Consider the following 16,155-nt stretch of genomic DNA (forward strand, 5'->3'; position numbering starts at 1 on the left):
TCCTTAACAAACCTTTAGTATCCCTGAGATCCTTTCCAGAGGTCCTTAAAGGTTAAAATTATTTTCATACTAATACTAAGATGTTTTAATTTCTAATATATATATATATATATATATATATAGATAGATATAGATATAGATATAGATGTAACCCACATAAACAGAAACATTTTGGGGGTGGGTGGGAATTCTTAATAATTTTGGGATTGTGAGACCCAAATTTTGAGAACTGCTGAATTCTAGGTTCAAAAAAGCAAAAGAAACATTACACACTAAAAGTAAAACAAATGCTTTTATTGCACATTTATAAAATCTGCATAGTTGTATCAAGTGTTCTTCCCTCCCACCTCTTAGCCATTTATCCTTACAATTTGGTTAAAACACAATACCCAAACAGGGGACTTAAAAAAATGGTCAACTAGGAATTTTTTTCTTCCACAATCCCCTCTTTTAGAAAAAAAAAGATAAAAATGTTCATTTGTGCTTGCATCCACCCTGGACACCTACTATTGATATCAGTAAAATATTTCCAGATGCTAGAAAATCTCTAAATGGTAAACTATCATCAAAATACTACTGTGGGTAGTCAAGCTTTAAATTGACAGTTGTCAATGCTTTTGTTTCTTTCACTCAATCAGAGCCAAGTGTGAGATTTTCTGATTTATTTCAGAAAATTTAAAAAAAAAAATAAAGGGAAAAAAGTAAGGAGGAACCCTCCCTTTATGACTTTCTGGTAGTCTCAGTGACATACACAGTAGCTCCATGTGCTACCCTACACCTAGAGGTCAACAGCTCTTCAGCAATCCAATCCTGACATTTCCTGTCAGAATATTAGCATATGTTTATTTTTCTCTCTTTTAATTAAGAATTTTAAAGGTGTCTACTGTGCATATTTGATAAAATAACTGGTAGCTGCTCATCTGAGTTAGGCTCTGAATCACTCTTCTATTCTGCTGTCAAAAATATTTATGCCTGGAGGACATTAAAAAAGTGGCAAGTGGCTTAGACAAGCCCAAGCATTTTTGTAGGTACAAGAGGCACATAAAGTCCCCTGAAAGAATTTGTGACCTAAGTAGTGGTTCCTGCCCCTTGCTGTAAAATAGCTCTTAAAACTTTGTACCTAAAAAGTGCAATATTGCTTTTAATCCTCTACACACACAGTACAGTTGGGTTTGGATCCAAATCTCACTTGTCCAACTATTTCCCTCCCTGAGGTGAAAACTGTGACAACACGATTCTGTGCAGCAGCTGGGTGACCAGAGACCATGTTGGGCCATGAGCAGTAGGAGGCTTACTTCACTGTCACAGCTGAAGCCCCCTGGATTGACTCCATGACTGCAGCAAACCTGCTACAGAGATCATAGGGGGAGTTGGGGCGGATAGTTGGAGGCTCTTTCAAGACTATGATTTCTGCAGAAGGGTCTAAAAGCCTGGGGAGAAACTCCCCAAGCCTCAGCTGAAGGTTTTCTGTAAAGGAAGAATTGAAGGTTAAGTCAATAGCAAAAAAAAAAAAAAAGTAACTGATAGAGAGACAACAGACTAGTGACTCTACTATGAGATCTCTGAAGAGCTGGTGAGGTACCTAATAACACAAGCATAGAGTCAAAGTTCCAAGTGATTTTTGTTTTTTTTGGAAGGGAATAGCTGGCTCTCTGAAATTAAATAACTACCTTGGGACAATCTCAGAAAAAAAACAAAAAACAAAAAACAAAAACTTGTTTTCCAACCACAAAAAACCCCAGAACTCATTGCTTCCCCCTTCCTGAGCCCACCAGAAAAACAATCACATTTTACAACCAGTCTTATAGACCAGATCCCTCATTCTTCATTTTGCAGTTTAATAGCATCAAGATGCTACACAGTTTTCTGCTTCTTTCAAATGATTAGAATGTATCTCTGTATATTCATTCACACTTAGGGACCCAAGTAAAGTTATATCATATATGATTTGAATAAAATCTGAATGCACGGGGAAAAAAAATAGTTTCTAAATCATTAAAATTCATAAAAAGATATTTCCATATAGTTGATGAGGTCAATTTAATGCCGTTTACATTTATTAAAATAGCATCAAACTGGGTGAAAACTTTCCCCCCATATACTAGTGTTCCTGCTAAGATTTTTGCCCTCTCTCTAGAACTCCAAGATAAGATTTAGGGGAAGGGTTGAATCCCTTTACTAATTTTTTCTTCCTGAACTCATGACAGCAGAAACTAATTTAAGTTCTTAACTTCAGGATAACATTTTTGAATACAGGCACCTGTAAATTCAGGGATCAGGCTCATGTATTATATTTTAGTATCCTTTACTGTTGATATGTGAGGAATTTAATTCACAGACTGTTAAATTTCAAGAGAGTTCAGACACTTACAGTTAAGATATCTGAAAATAAACTTGATATTCTTTCCAAGGGTGAACTAAGGTCATCTCACTGACTTTTGGAAGCCACAGTTGTTACAGAAATTAGGGAAAATAACCTACCAGCAATATCCTGTCCAAGGTAAGAGCACCAGTGGTTCCTCATGATTTCAATAGCAGCCAAGTCATCCTTTGAGATATCATTATTTATGATGAGATGAATGCAGGGAATAATCAACTCATTCATAACATTAATGCCTTCAGTCACATTTAGCTCCTCATTGGTTTCAAACAGAGAAGCTGCCATACTGTTCAGTTTCTACAGTTAAAAGAGAAAACAAGAAGTTAAACATCAATGAAGATAAATCTTAACTGCCTCTTTAAGAACTCAGATCACCAAATGTAGCACATATAAAGAAAAGATACCTTCTCTTTGTCTGGAAAGCTCAGAAAAAAATGACTAACACTTTAAAACTCAAATCTACTAGTTCAATAAACACCTCCATTTAAACTACAAAGTATTCAAATAATAGTTATACTGGATTCAAGTAAAACCAGAAAGCTCAATACATGGAGATATTTCACCCTTTAATACCCTCCTCTTTTATTTATTAACAAGGCAAGAGCAAAAAAAAAAAAAAAAAAAGGCTGAACTCCAAGTTAAGGAAAAATCTGACAAGGTACTAGAAAATACAACTGATTTGGGAGCAAGCAATTAGCAACTATTTTTAGATTTCTCTTAATGACAAGCACCTGTTGGGGAAAAGGGATTATATAGCTCTATAGGTGCTGAACTCATAAAAAGCCTGGACTGGAGATGCATCTTTTATGCCAGCTGCCATAGGCAAAACAGCAGGACTAATTTATGCTTTCAACTAGTCTCTACAATTCACTCAAGTACAAAAATTCTCAAATTTTCTGGTCTCAAGACCCTTTTTATATGTAATTTTTCTTTTTCTTAAATTTTACTGATGTTTTGGTTTTTACATCACCATATACTACCAATCTTTCTCCCTTTCAACAAAAGCCATCCTATATAATAGTATTGTTTTAAAAAAGGAAAAAAATCAGCAAAACTGATCAAAAAGTCTGAAAATATGTATAATGTGCAAAACTTACAGGCCTCCCTTCTACCTCTGCAAAGGGGAGCCCGTTACACTTTTACAAATTAATGAGAACACTTGAAAGAACTTTTGTTAGATTGTATCCATCAATATTTTTCCATATTAGAAATGAAAACACTTTAGTAGTATTATAAAAACAGATTTGACTTTGAAGACCCCCCCAAAAGGATCTTGGGAACCCTTACAATTACACTTTGAAAGCTCTTGTTCTATATAGTAATGTTCACTATCTTCACTGGGAGACATCTAAAAATAGGAAGTAGCCCAGGAGCAAGGCTTTTGTTCACTTCAATAAACTGTCAACAAGATTTATCAATCACTTATGTACCAAGCATTATTCAAAGTAGTAGGAATACAAAGAAGGTAAAAAAACAAAACAGTCACAATGTAATAGCAGAGACTATATACAGATAACTGTGAACACACAATATAGAAAGGATAAATTAGAGATCGACTCAGAGGAAAGGCACTAAGATTAAAAGGGATCAGGAAAGGCTTCTTGTACAAGGTGGGAATTAACTGTGACTTGAAGGAATCCAGGAGGTAGAGATGAGTTACAGGATGGGATAGCCAGCAAGAATCTCTCAGTGTTGGAAGTGTCTTGTAAGAAGAAAAGCAAGAGGGCCAGTGTCACTGGATCACAGAGAACATGAAAGAAAGGAAGATATAAAAAGACTGGAAAGGTAGGAAGGAGCCAAATTATGAAGGTCTTAAGAAACTAAAAAGATAATTTTATATTTGATGTTGGAAGTAAAAAGCAATCACTGGAGTTGGTTGAATAGATAAAGTAACATGATCAAGCTTATACTTTAAGAAGATCAATCTGACACCTTAATATAGTAGATGAATTAGGATGGGGGAAAGAAAGCTTGATGCAAGCAGACCTGCCATCACGCAAGCTACTACAATAGTCTAAGCATGAGGTGACAAGGTCCTGCACTGGGTAGTACTAGTATAAGAAATGCTATGAAAATAGAAACTACTGAACTTGACAAATAAATGCATACAGGGAGGTAAGAATAAGAAGTTAAGGATAACATCTAGGTTGTGAAGATGGGTGAATGAGAGAATGGTGTATCTTTTGATAGAAAGGGTAGGGATTTTTGGGAAAGATGAGTTCAGTTTGGGATATATTGAATTTAAGATGTCTAAAAGACATCTAGCTGGAGACACAAAGTTGTGAAGAGGTTAGTAAAGAAGTTAGGGCTGAATAAGTGAATCTAAGAGTACATAAAGATGATAAATGAAGCCATGGGAACTGATAAGATCAGTAAGTGAAACAGAATAGAGGGAGAGAAGAGGATACAGAACTGTACTCCGAGGGACCATGCATGGTTAAAGATAACAGTCAAAGATTAGAAAAGGGAGCAGCAGGACAGATAGAAGTCAGTGTCATGAAACACCTAGAGAGAACAGAATATCACAGAGATGATGATGATGAACAGTGTGTCAAAGGCTGCAAAGAGGTCAAGAAAAATGAATTGAATATGCTCTCATCTTGTCTTAGGTATCAAGGGGAGATAGAAAACAAGTCCGAACACCTAAAAATAAATTGCTTCTTCTGTAGAATCTCCTGAGAAAGTTTAAAATTTATAAAGAAGACAATTGTTATTTCATAATACATTTTTTTTTGGCTGCAGGGAACAGAAGTGTGTAAAGTTAAAAAATAATCATCTCAAAGCCTTACAAGCCTCACAATCAACCAATAATACAAACCAGAAGGCATTTTCTTCGATACAAAGCGATCACTGATTCCTCCACTCCTCTGCTAGGCCCCTTCATTAGCAGGGCTGCATTACTCTGGTATGCATACACCAAGTAGGAAAGAGCTTCATGGCACCTAGAAGATGATGGAGAACTAATGATTGAAATGCTTAATGTCCCCATATCTAAACCTTAAACTTTACAAAAGTTCAGATATAATGACCAGTTTTTTAGTTTGTTTGGGTTTTTTTGGAAGGTGAGAGAGGAGGAATGTACTAGGAAGGGAAGCAATATGGAGAAAAAGAAAATATCATTGGAGTAGGAGTCAAGAAAGCTGGTTCCTAGTTTTGATTCTATCACTAAGTAGCTTTAACTTAAGGTCTTATCTAGATATAACATTTTATGATTTACTCTCAGTTATTCTAAAGAAAGCTTGGGAAGTTTCACAGTCAGACTGATAAGTTGTGAGGTAAAGCACACCCAGCCTTATCTACTATTAGGTTGAGAAGAGAGAGCATTTGTGACATGCTAAGTTGCTTCTGAAATACAGAATTAAGAGACCAACGGTGCCAGTGTCACCTGAAATACAGAAGAGATGCAGAACTGCTATGTATGGAATTCATGGGAGAAGATTCAAAAGTATCACTATCATCAATCAATCAGCAAGTATTTGTTCAGTGCCTATTTCATGCCAGAATGCTAACTAAAAAGCAAACATACTTTCCATTCTGATAGAGCTCCAAGCCCGTCAAAAGATACACTGATACTTTGCGAAACAAACTGTAATCTTCGTGCCATTTCTGTAATGGAAATATGTATCAGTAACATAACATTTTAAACCATCAGATCATTTCTGTAATTTCCAATATGGTAACAGCAAAAAACAAAACAAAACAAAACAAAACAAAAACCCTTCAGGCAATAATCGTCAGATAAAAAAAAAAAGTTTAATTTAACATCATTTTTTTTTTTTTTTTTTTAATTCCCTGTTCCTCTCACTGCTGACCACTGAACGGGCCACAAAAAACACTAGATAGTATAAAGTTTCTTGGCACCTTGAAAAGTGATTCAATTCACCTTAGTAATGGGAATATTAGCAGTCAAAATGGCCCTAGAGATCATCTAGTCCAGCTCTATAGTTTCTCAATTTGATAAATGAATAAAATTAGGCCTCATAAAAATTAAGTGGTTTGTCTAATGTTAGAAAGCTAATCTGTGGCAGAGCTTCAGACTATATTTGCTTCAATTCTAATAACTGATCCAAGCACATGTAAGCTTAGATATAGGAGTGGATTTTTAAATTTTAGCATAAACCTATTCAGCTGTAGGGAAGATGTCAGGCTATGAGAATTCCTAGCCATCCATAAAATACTCAGTTTTAGTTTAATCAAAGGAAGACATTAACATGTGACTGGATGGTTCTAAGCAATGGCCAAATCAAGTAAATCTCAGGAGAATTTATTTTTTAGTTGGATAGAATTACCTTTAAGGTACAGAATTCAGAGCTATAGTGAAACTATTTCTACCAAAAATTTATTTTAAATCACAGTAGATTTTATTTATTAATGCTTAATACTTTACAAATCAGAAGGCCCTTGCCAGAAATCTAAACCACAAAAGCAAATTTAGGCTAAAAGAAAGTATAGATTAACATAAGTACTGTTCTTTTAGAAAAAATAAAAAATCTAGTCTAACCATCTAACTTTATGAATAAGGGAACAAAGACACAGAGAAGATGATCTTGTCCAAAAGCACACAGTAGTAACTAGCAGAAATGGGACCAGAATTGCTATTTCCCACTCTTAAATAAAAACTTTTAAGATTTTATCTAGGAAAACTATATGGAGAAAAAATAGATCACTTAAAGGGAGAATGGAACCCTTTCCAAGTTCAGATCGGGTCTGCCTTAGTTACCATTAAAGGATTTAATGTTCTGGTTTAAAAATACTCTGGGAAGACTTTACCTTGTATTCTTCCATATTCATGTCATCTGGACCAATCTCCTTTAGTTTGGCTTGAGCCACCTTCATGATACTAATTGATCTGTTTTGACAGAAAACACAGAGAAATGAGAAAGTAAAGTACAAACTACTCAACCACTACAAGGAAAAGCAGCAAGTCAACTCAAGGAAGTGTTTCTCCTGTGTATTTTCTCACCTTTCATCATAGCTGAGATTTTTATCTGCAAACTGTTCCAGAAGAGTCCGCTCCACCACACGTTTTGGAGCCTCATTTTGGAAAAAGTATACAAGGACATGCTGGAGCCGAGGGTCATTGTGAGGTGTAGGGGTCTCTTTGGCCAGCTGATATAGCCTGGAGTACTCTTCATGGAATGCCTGTCAAAATAGGACAGGTTTTTTAGTGGAATGTCCACCACAGATCTGAGCACAGAAATATGAATCCAATGAATCCAGGGTTTCTTACGAGTAAAACACAGATTAACCATGGATGATCATAAATGTGACAATGTTTGGTATGAAATGTATGAGTTATTTGGTAGGGCATAATAAAGAAAAGCAAATGTAATTCTCAAGTAACATCAAAAAGTATTCATCTTTTTCACAAAGACCTCTGAACTGCAAATGTTGGATTTAAAATGCTTTGGGACAAGCACTGAGGTTCCTCAGATTTAAAAAAAAAAAAAAGGTTATTTATGTTTCAATTCTACCCACATCCTTTAAGAAATTGTGCCCATCGTGTTTAAATTATATTCGATTACTTGCTGCCTAGGGGAAGCAAGGGAGATAAATTTGGAATACAAGGTTTTGTAAGAGTGAAAGCTGAAAACTATCTTTGCATGTATTTTGAAAATAAAAAGCTATTATTATTAAGAAAAAATACCTAATAAAAAAAAATTGTGTCCATTACCAACCTAAGCATGAACACACCAAAGACTTTTAATGTGCATTAATGTAGGAGGTCTTTTGAATATTCTGGAATGGACCATAACCTAACTATAACATATTATCTTAGAGAGTTGCCTGAAGCAAAAAGAGATTAAGTCACTTGTAATTTTTCCAGTTACAGAACTAACATGAATCAGGATAACATTTGAACACAGATCTTTTTGATCCCTAGTCCAAGATTTTTATCCATTGTGGCACTCACTCTCTCATCTACTCTACATCTCTCAAATTACTTGCTAAGGTATGAGAAAAAAAATCTATTTCATAGATCAAACAGATTTCCCTTAGATTGAACAGTGTTGGCAGTGTTCAATAAATAGCTTCAATGAAGCTACATTAATACAAATAAAGAAAAGAAAACGTTATCTGTCAGCCTGATCATTAGTTGGTCAGAGAAGGTAGAAAGACATTTGTAATTAGAATTTCTCCTGCTTTATATTGCTATATAAACACCATAACAGTTGTATGTTAAGGGTTAGAATTAAAAAGCAGAGATACCTTAATAAGCCCTGCTTCAGACCCATCTCGATCAAAGGCCTGACGGGCTTTAGCTATGGCCAGGATGACCCCCTGCATGGCGGGGCTCAGCATCACCTGGCACAAGAAGGCACAAAACAAAGAAAGAAAGAGGGCAGAAGAAAAGTTCAAAAGAATGCTTATAAAAGAAAGGTGAAAAGCCCTGAATCGAAGTAGAGCAGTTTAATAGGCATCTACTACAAGTTTCACACACAACTGCTATGTGCAAATACACCTCTGTCATGCAATGCCCCCATCCCCTTTACACAATGTCAAGCCTTTGCTAAAGTCACACTAGCCATTCCTATATACTCTCTCTAAATTAGAAAGATAAATGCAGATATACGTACTAAAAATATCCCCAATAAAGCTTTGTTAGAGAATCAGACAAAATTATAGCTTCACAGAGGAGAAGAATCTGAGGCAACCGTTCCAATTTGGCACTGAGCCTGGATATACAACATGAATACTCCAAGATTACAAAGTCCAATAGATAAACAGATCATTTACAACAACCTGGACACTACATAATAGGAGGCTACACAAAAGATGTCCCTGTAAAATAAAACCAAAGCCTTACAAAGATTAGGAAATAAACACAACACAAAAACCTCCGTTCACAAGATAATGGAAATCTGAGAGTTAGAATTGTGTATCTGATGGTGGTTTTGGTTTAAAAAGAAGATCAAAGATGAATATCATTGACTTCAGAAAATGATTACAATTTACATGAGTATCTCCCTTTGTTTTGAATACTGGGTATCTGGGGGAAAAAAAAATCAAACTTTGGCTCTGTAGGAATGACAGTGGAATAATTGCCATCATCAATAACATAGATCCTTTCCTTGAGAGTATTTCTGTCCAAGACAAATTCTCTCTACATAAACTATTGAGATTATGCAGGGGACTTGAATGTGCCCAAACCTGTACGTAAGAAGATATGTAAGTAAAGAAGGAAGATGGTCATCAGCTATTTTAGTCATAAACATATAACTGCATGTTATAATTTGTGATGATTATTATTACAAAGACAAAACCAGTTTAGTCCTGTCTATACTTGCTACCCTGAGAAAAGGTAAATTACATTCTTTCTAAAATCCTTAAAGAAACAACACCACACTCAGCCACACAAGAACAGAAATGTAGTAAGACTAAGGAGAGACAACAGCTAAGTCCTGCACTCATCTCGTGTACCTCCTCATCATATCCATCTGCATCAGATCTAACCAGAATCTTTCCCACACTGGGAATCTCGACTTCAGAGACCTGAGAATTAGGCTGGCCAGCCGACTCAGTACCATTAGCCTCTTGGAGCTGCTCTGACTGATCTGCAGGGTTTGTTTCCTGGGGGTTGGCCTTCTTGGGCTCAGCTTCCTTAAGCTGTGGCAGCAAAAAAGGGAGAAAAGAATGAGAAAAAAACAGAAGGGCAGATGGGAGAGGAGGGAATGATTAAAGATGACAAAGATGGATTTATAGATGTATGACAAAACAAAGGTCAACTTATAAAATGCAGGAGTATGCTGAACAATATGGCAGTGCAGCAAGGATGCATTTCTGACACCCATTTACCTCTGAGAGAGCTGCTTCCACACCACTTTTCTCATAGGCATATGCTGTGTTGGCAATAGCCTGGGCTGTCTGGTCCTTTGCAATCACAGCATGCTCAGATGACAAACACCGAACACCATGGGAAGGTGTCAGGGACGGCTCTGATAAGAAATTTGTTAAAAAAAAAAAAAAAAAAAGAAAAGAAAAGAAAAGAAAAAAAAGATGTAAGCACCAGAAAACAAATAAAGTGAAGAAATCATCTGATAAAATCAAGTAGGACCAGAACCTAGTTTAAAAATCCACTTCCCAACTTTTCCTACATCTGAAAAGATATCCCCCTGGGACTAGTGATGAGGAAATATTTATTTCATTGTCCCCATGGGCAGATTTCTTTAAAGGTATTCAATAGTGCAGTCCTATTTCTCAATGCATCACAAGATCTTTCTATAGGTTAATTCACCAGGCAGAAATCACCTTTTGAAAACAGTATTCTTAATCCACAGCTATTAAACCGAACTAATTTTTACTACAATTGAAGTTAATAGAGAAGTGTAACTACAGAAAAACCTGGGTATTTAAGTCTTTTGCCATCATTTCTTTTTCACAGACTATACTCTAGCACTGGAAATTTATATTTAATGAAGTTAATGTTCAACAAGGAAAAGAAAGTTATTTTTCTGGAGCATTTAGGTTGTGTGAGTTTCATCATCTCCAAACTATCATATTGTGAAATGAGTAATAAAATGCAAAATGTCATCAAAATGCCTGTAACACACTCAATTTACTGAGGGTAGAGATCCAGCTTACTATATTGGACTATTAGGTGTTAAAATATGACTGGTATGAACAAATTTCTTCAGCACCTTGTGAAGTATCTGAGAAATCCTGTGACTCAGAGGTGGTAGAGGATTCAATCTGAGGAATCTTGCAGGACTGTTGCTCCTCCCATTCCTCAACTTCCTGCTCAAATCTCCAATTATCTTCTTGGATATAATGCTTAAGTTCTACGGACAAGGCTTCTACCTCTTTCAGCATCTGGTCTGGTTCAGTTGCTGCTGCTTCTGAAGGAGACCAAAATGAAGTCAGTGTGAGACAAGCTTACCAACAAGAGAAGTTCATCAGGAAAACATTTAAGTCTTAATTGCAGAACAAATTGTTAAGAGGAAGTATTTTTTTTTTCCTCTTAAATACAAAATTTATAAAGAACCCCAACAGAAACTGCATCAATCACATGGTATCAATTCTTAGAATTTATGCCATTTATCATTAATAGCAACAAGCAAAAGTGATCACAGAAGAAGTCCTGGTTTGGAATAGATGCACTGAACTGGCAAAAGAGTGAGAATATTACAAAGACTAGGAATCAATAAACTCTTAAGCCATCCCAAAGTGTCTGACCAGAGTTTCTGGTCAGACTGAAATGTTTCACTACTTAACCAGTGCTCATGCAGGTTAAAATATTTATGTTGCAATAACTGAAAATTATGTAATAACTATTCATAATTAGAATAAGTTAAAACCCAAGAAGTTATTTATATTTTTTTCAATTTGAGATGAGTAAATTAATATAATGGCCAAAGACTAAACAATCCCTCAAAACCCAAACATGGTAAATGATGACACCAAAAACATAGGACTTTAAGACAAGAATTGAAAGGGACTTCATAAGTTATCTAGTCCAAACCCTTTAGTTTTGAAAGGAAGAAACTGAAGTCTACAGAAATCAAGTAACTTGCCAAGGTCATTCAGGAAGCAAATATTAGAAGTGACACTGGACTCCTCACAATTCCTCTCACAAGATGCCCTATCTCCCACTCTGAGATACTGTCTCCTATGCCTCCAAATCTCTTCCCTCTTCATGGCTCAGCTCAATTCCCCTTTTCTACGAGAACTCCCTCCTAGCACTCCTTTATATTAGTGCCTTCCTTTTGTTGATGATCTCCAATGGATCTTGGATAGCACTTGTTTGCACAGAGCTGTTTTACATACAGTCACCTCCATTATACTGAGCTCATTGTAATCAGGGTTTCCTTTTCACTTTTTAATGTTAAGCAGACTACTTAGCATAAAATAGGCACTTAATAAATACTTACTGACTTTATTTAATATGCTAACACCTATGAAAAGTCATTTTTAAAATAATTCTCACCAAAAGATATGTCTTCATACAATAATCGATATTACAATTGATTTCTCAGTGTCCAACCTCTCCATCCTACATATCCTTTTTATACATATAACTTAGTGAGGCCAATATACTACTTAAGCAAAATGCTCCTTACATATACACAGTATATGATAGATATCTAGCACATGCAGGAGGAAAACAAAACTCAAAGATGTTATAGAAATGTCTCTTGTGATCTCAGAAGTGAAATGTTCATCACAGTAGTTTCATCAAATGCAAAGATAAAGAATTCCACAGACCAAGTCTTTCCCCTCCCTAAAGCAGCACAACTTACTGCACTCTGCTGATTGGTGTTACCTGCAGTGAAGTGGGGCAGCTTGTCATTAATGTACATCAGGCAGTAAGCGCTAACATTCCTCAGGCCTCCATAGGAGTCCCGCTCAAGTTCTTCCCACGAAGATTCAGTCACAGAGATGTCATTGTACTTGAGCCAAATATTTCGGGGTCGATTATAGATATAAGCCCAGTAATGTCCAGCATTTGCCTGTCCTTCATGAACCAGAACTGCATGTAAACGATAAGGCACCTGAAAATCAAAAGCCAGACTCTTGGGTAATTTTAAGCAGAAACTTTTAAGTCTTCCAGTAGGATTACTAAAATCTAAAAGGATATTCCTAATTGCTAGGCATGTTCCTTAATGTTTTAACATAGAAGTAACATTTACCTATCTTCTTATTAAAAACAAATCAGAAAACCCCCTCAAAAACCCAGTGTACTCCTATAAAAATATCCAAAATTGAAGATCTGTCTACTGCTGTCAATTACTGTGAGTTTTGGCCTTCATCCTCAGAACAGAGCATGACACCTATTTGCTCATTCTGGGAAGAGAGAGAAGAAATATTTAGCAAATTCAAATGTTGTCTTGATCCTATCCCTCCTTTTCAGATCACCAGATTTCACTCTGAGCCAATTATCTAAGCTCCGCATTTCTTCTGCCAGTAGAGAGAAAAACTCTGCATAGAATCCTCATAATTTGTATAACCACTGTTATGTTCTTTCAGTGAAGTTATCCACTTAACCTTGTTATGGAAGAGATCTGGAATTACTGGAAGATTATGTCAGGGTAGTGTGAGTTCTCAAAGTCCTACCAAAAGTTTTAGTGTAGACTCAGTAATTTACTGTTTGAAGATGAGCATAATTGGGCTTAGAAAGGCACAAAGGATTTGGCTATCAAAAAATGAATATTTTTGGTCACACCAATTCATTAAACTATTAAGACCCAGTCAGTGGAAGGAGAATACACACACTAAAATTACTCATCTTTTCATGTATTGAGGTAAGTACAATCATGCTAAGGCCAAATGTTTAAACAGATTAACAGAGAACCAAATTAAGTTTCATTCTGGTGATTCAGTGAATTATCAAATATTTATGGAGTCATCAATATAGTGTGAAAAACTATCAGTGAGAATAGTGAAGATGGATTTCCCTGGATACATGGTACTTACTTCTAAAATCACACAAACTCTGCAAACACAACTAAGTACCTTAGTAGTATAATTATTCCTTTGATAAAAAAAAAGATAGGAGTAGGGAAAAGGAAGATTGAGTTTTTTCCCCCTTTCACGTCCAAAGAGTAAACTGATACCTTAAAGGTAGTAGAATAAGGAAGTGAGAATGAAATTTAGTTAGGACAGTCTCTGTGGTTTTTTTTTTTTTTTGAGTCTCTTAATTTTGCTTGAGGTATCATTTTGTGAAAGAAGTCAAAATATATAATGCTTCCCAACAAGATAAGATGTTTTAAGATAATACTCTATGACTGAACTGATGTATCAGTTCTGAAACATGCAATTTCAAGAAAAAAATATATTAATAAATCTTTTTTTGTAGCTCTCAAAATGCATCAAATTCTCACATAGTCTTATTTTTCCATTTAGTCTTATCCTACCTGGTGAAGAAGGGGATCAGAGTACATTTGCTCAATGGTTTGAGTAGTAGTTGCAATACAGTTCTTTAGGTCTGTTTAAAAAAAAAAAAAAAAAAAAAAAAGAAGACATAACACTGAAAAGTTAAATAAAGTTCATTCCATCTCATATCAGCCACATCTTTTTTTTCTATGAAGACAGTGATTAGCTATCCATAATTAGGATTCTTCCAATCCAAACTGTTCTCTCCAAAGTTACCAATGATCTCATGACAAATCCAAAGGCCTTTTTTTAATCCTCATCTTTCTTGACCTCTGTAGCCTTTAACACTGTTGATCAGCCTCTCTTCCTTCAAACTCTTCTAAAAATTGTCCTATACTGGTTCTCTTCAAACTATATGACCTCTCAGTCTCCTTCACTGGATCTTCATCCAGGTCACCTTCACTAACCATGAGTGATATCCCAGGCTCTGTAATAGTACTCTGTACTTCTCTTCCCCCATATACTATTTCATGTGGTGATGTTATCAATTCCCATAGTTTTATCATGTTCAACTCAGTTGATTCTGACATCTATTTCTCCCTTAACCTCCCTTCTAATGGCTAGTCTTACATCTTCAATTGCTTTTTGGCTATCCTGAAATGAATGTCTTGTAGACATCTTCAACTCAGTATGTTGAAAAACTAATCTTTCTTCCTCACCCTGAAAATCTTTCCTTCTTCCTCACTTCTCTGTTATTATCATGTATTTTCCACCATCCTCCCTGAAACAAGGCTTACTATCTAAGTGTCATCCTTCACTACTCAATTCTTTCTCAAATCCCTCAACTCCATTCCATCTGTTGCCAAGTCCGATAATTTCTACTGTCATACATTTCTTCTATATATCCCCTTCTCTCCTCTAACACTACCATCACTTAGGGGCAAGACCTCTTTATTTCAAGCCTGCACTACCTAAATAGCCTGCTGACTAATCTTATTCAAGTCTCTTCACACTCCAGTCCATTCTGCACTTGGTTTGTCAAATTGATCTTCCTAAAGTAAAAGTATGGCCATGTTACCTTTCCTACTCATTAAATCCCAGTGAATTTTTTTTTAACCAGTGGGATCAAGTATAAAATTCTCTATTTTTAGGTTTGGAAACCCCTTTAAAATCTAACCCCTTCATATCTTTTCAATTTTCTTTCTTCTTACTCCCCTTTATATACCCTTTAGGTTCAGTGACACTGGCCATCTTGCTAAGAGTCACACTAGAACTCCATCTCCAGATTCTAGGAGTTTTCATAGGCTGCTCTGTGTACCTGCAATTTTCTCCTCATCCTTATTTTCCTATCTTCTTTTAAGTCTTAGCTAAAACCTGACCTTCTATAAGAAGCTTTTCCAAATCTCCTTCATGCTAGTGGCCTTCTTGGTTGATTATCTCCAATTTATCTTATATCTTTCTCCTTTTGTCCACAGCTATTAGATCATAAGCTCCCTGGAATCAAGAACTGTCTTTTATCCCTTTTTTGCATCCCCCAATTGGCTTAGCATTGTGTTTAGCAAAAAGTAGGAACTTAGTAAATTTTTGTTGTCTGACTAGGTTCTGCCTATATTACTTCCACTGACTGGTAATATCCCTGAACCTTAAGGTGACAGTATCAAATGAGAGCCATTTGATTCAGAGAGACTTCTTTAAAAAACAATTTGAGAAAGTTCACTAGGGAAGAACAAAATGAAAACCAGACCAACTTAAACTGCAAAGAGAATCTTAAATGCAAAGGCACTACAGAGAACATTTTTAGTTAATGTAGTAAATTTTTTAAATTCTTACTTAAAACATACTACAACTAGAAAGAAATCAAAGAATAAGAGAGGTTTAGATAGTCAAGACAACAAAATTTATGCAATAAAGACAATGACATAGTTAGGAAGTATGTTCCAAGTATGACCCCAAATTTTCTTCTT

The 16,155-nt window shown here is 35.6% G+C and overlaps 1 protein-coding gene across 9 annotated transcripts in view; it reads right to left on the minus strand.

Annotated features, from left to right (window-relative positions):
• Positions 1-273: 273 nt before the first annotated feature.
• The window catches only part of USP28 (ubiquitin specific peptidase 28), a 72,094-nt gene continuing 56,212 nt past the window's right edge, over positions 274-16,155 (minus strand). For 3 of the 9 annotated variants that reach the window (XM_031961234.1, XM_031961236.1, XM_031961237.1), the window contains exons 15-26: positions 14,233-14,303; positions 12,642-12,870; positions 11,020-11,217; positions 10,178-10,317; positions 9,803-9,988; positions 8,591-8,686; positions 7,344-7,522; positions 7,151-7,229; positions 5,907-5,986; positions 5,199-5,322; positions 2,482-2,677; positions 274-1,467 (exon numbers count right to left, since the gene is read on the minus strand). In XM_031961234.1, coding sequence (XP_031817094.1) covers positions 1,292-1,467; positions 2,482-2,677; positions 5,199-5,322; positions 5,907-5,986; positions 7,151-7,229; positions 7,344-7,522; positions 8,591-8,686; positions 9,803-9,988; positions 10,178-10,317; positions 11,020-11,217; positions 12,642-12,870; positions 14,233-14,303 — 1,754 coding nt within the window. In that variant the 3' untranslated portion in view covers positions 274-1,291. The remainder of the gene's footprint in view (positions 1,468-2,481; positions 2,678-5,198; positions 5,323-5,906; positions 5,987-7,150; positions 7,230-7,343; positions 7,523-8,590; positions 8,687-9,802; positions 9,989-10,177; positions 10,318-11,019; positions 11,218-12,641; positions 12,871-14,232; positions 14,304-16,155) is intronic. The other 6 variants (XM_031961238.1, XM_031961235.1, XM_031961239.1 and 3 more) reach the window with 6 other exon arrangements.

Source organism: Sarcophilus harrisii, chromosome 3 (assembly GCF_902635505.1).
Source record: "Sarcophilus harrisii chromosome 3, mSarHar1.11, whole genome shotgun sequence".
Lineage (NCBI taxonomy): Eukaryota > Metazoa > Chordata > Mammalia > Dasyuromorphia > Dasyuridae > Sarcophilus > Sarcophilus harrisii.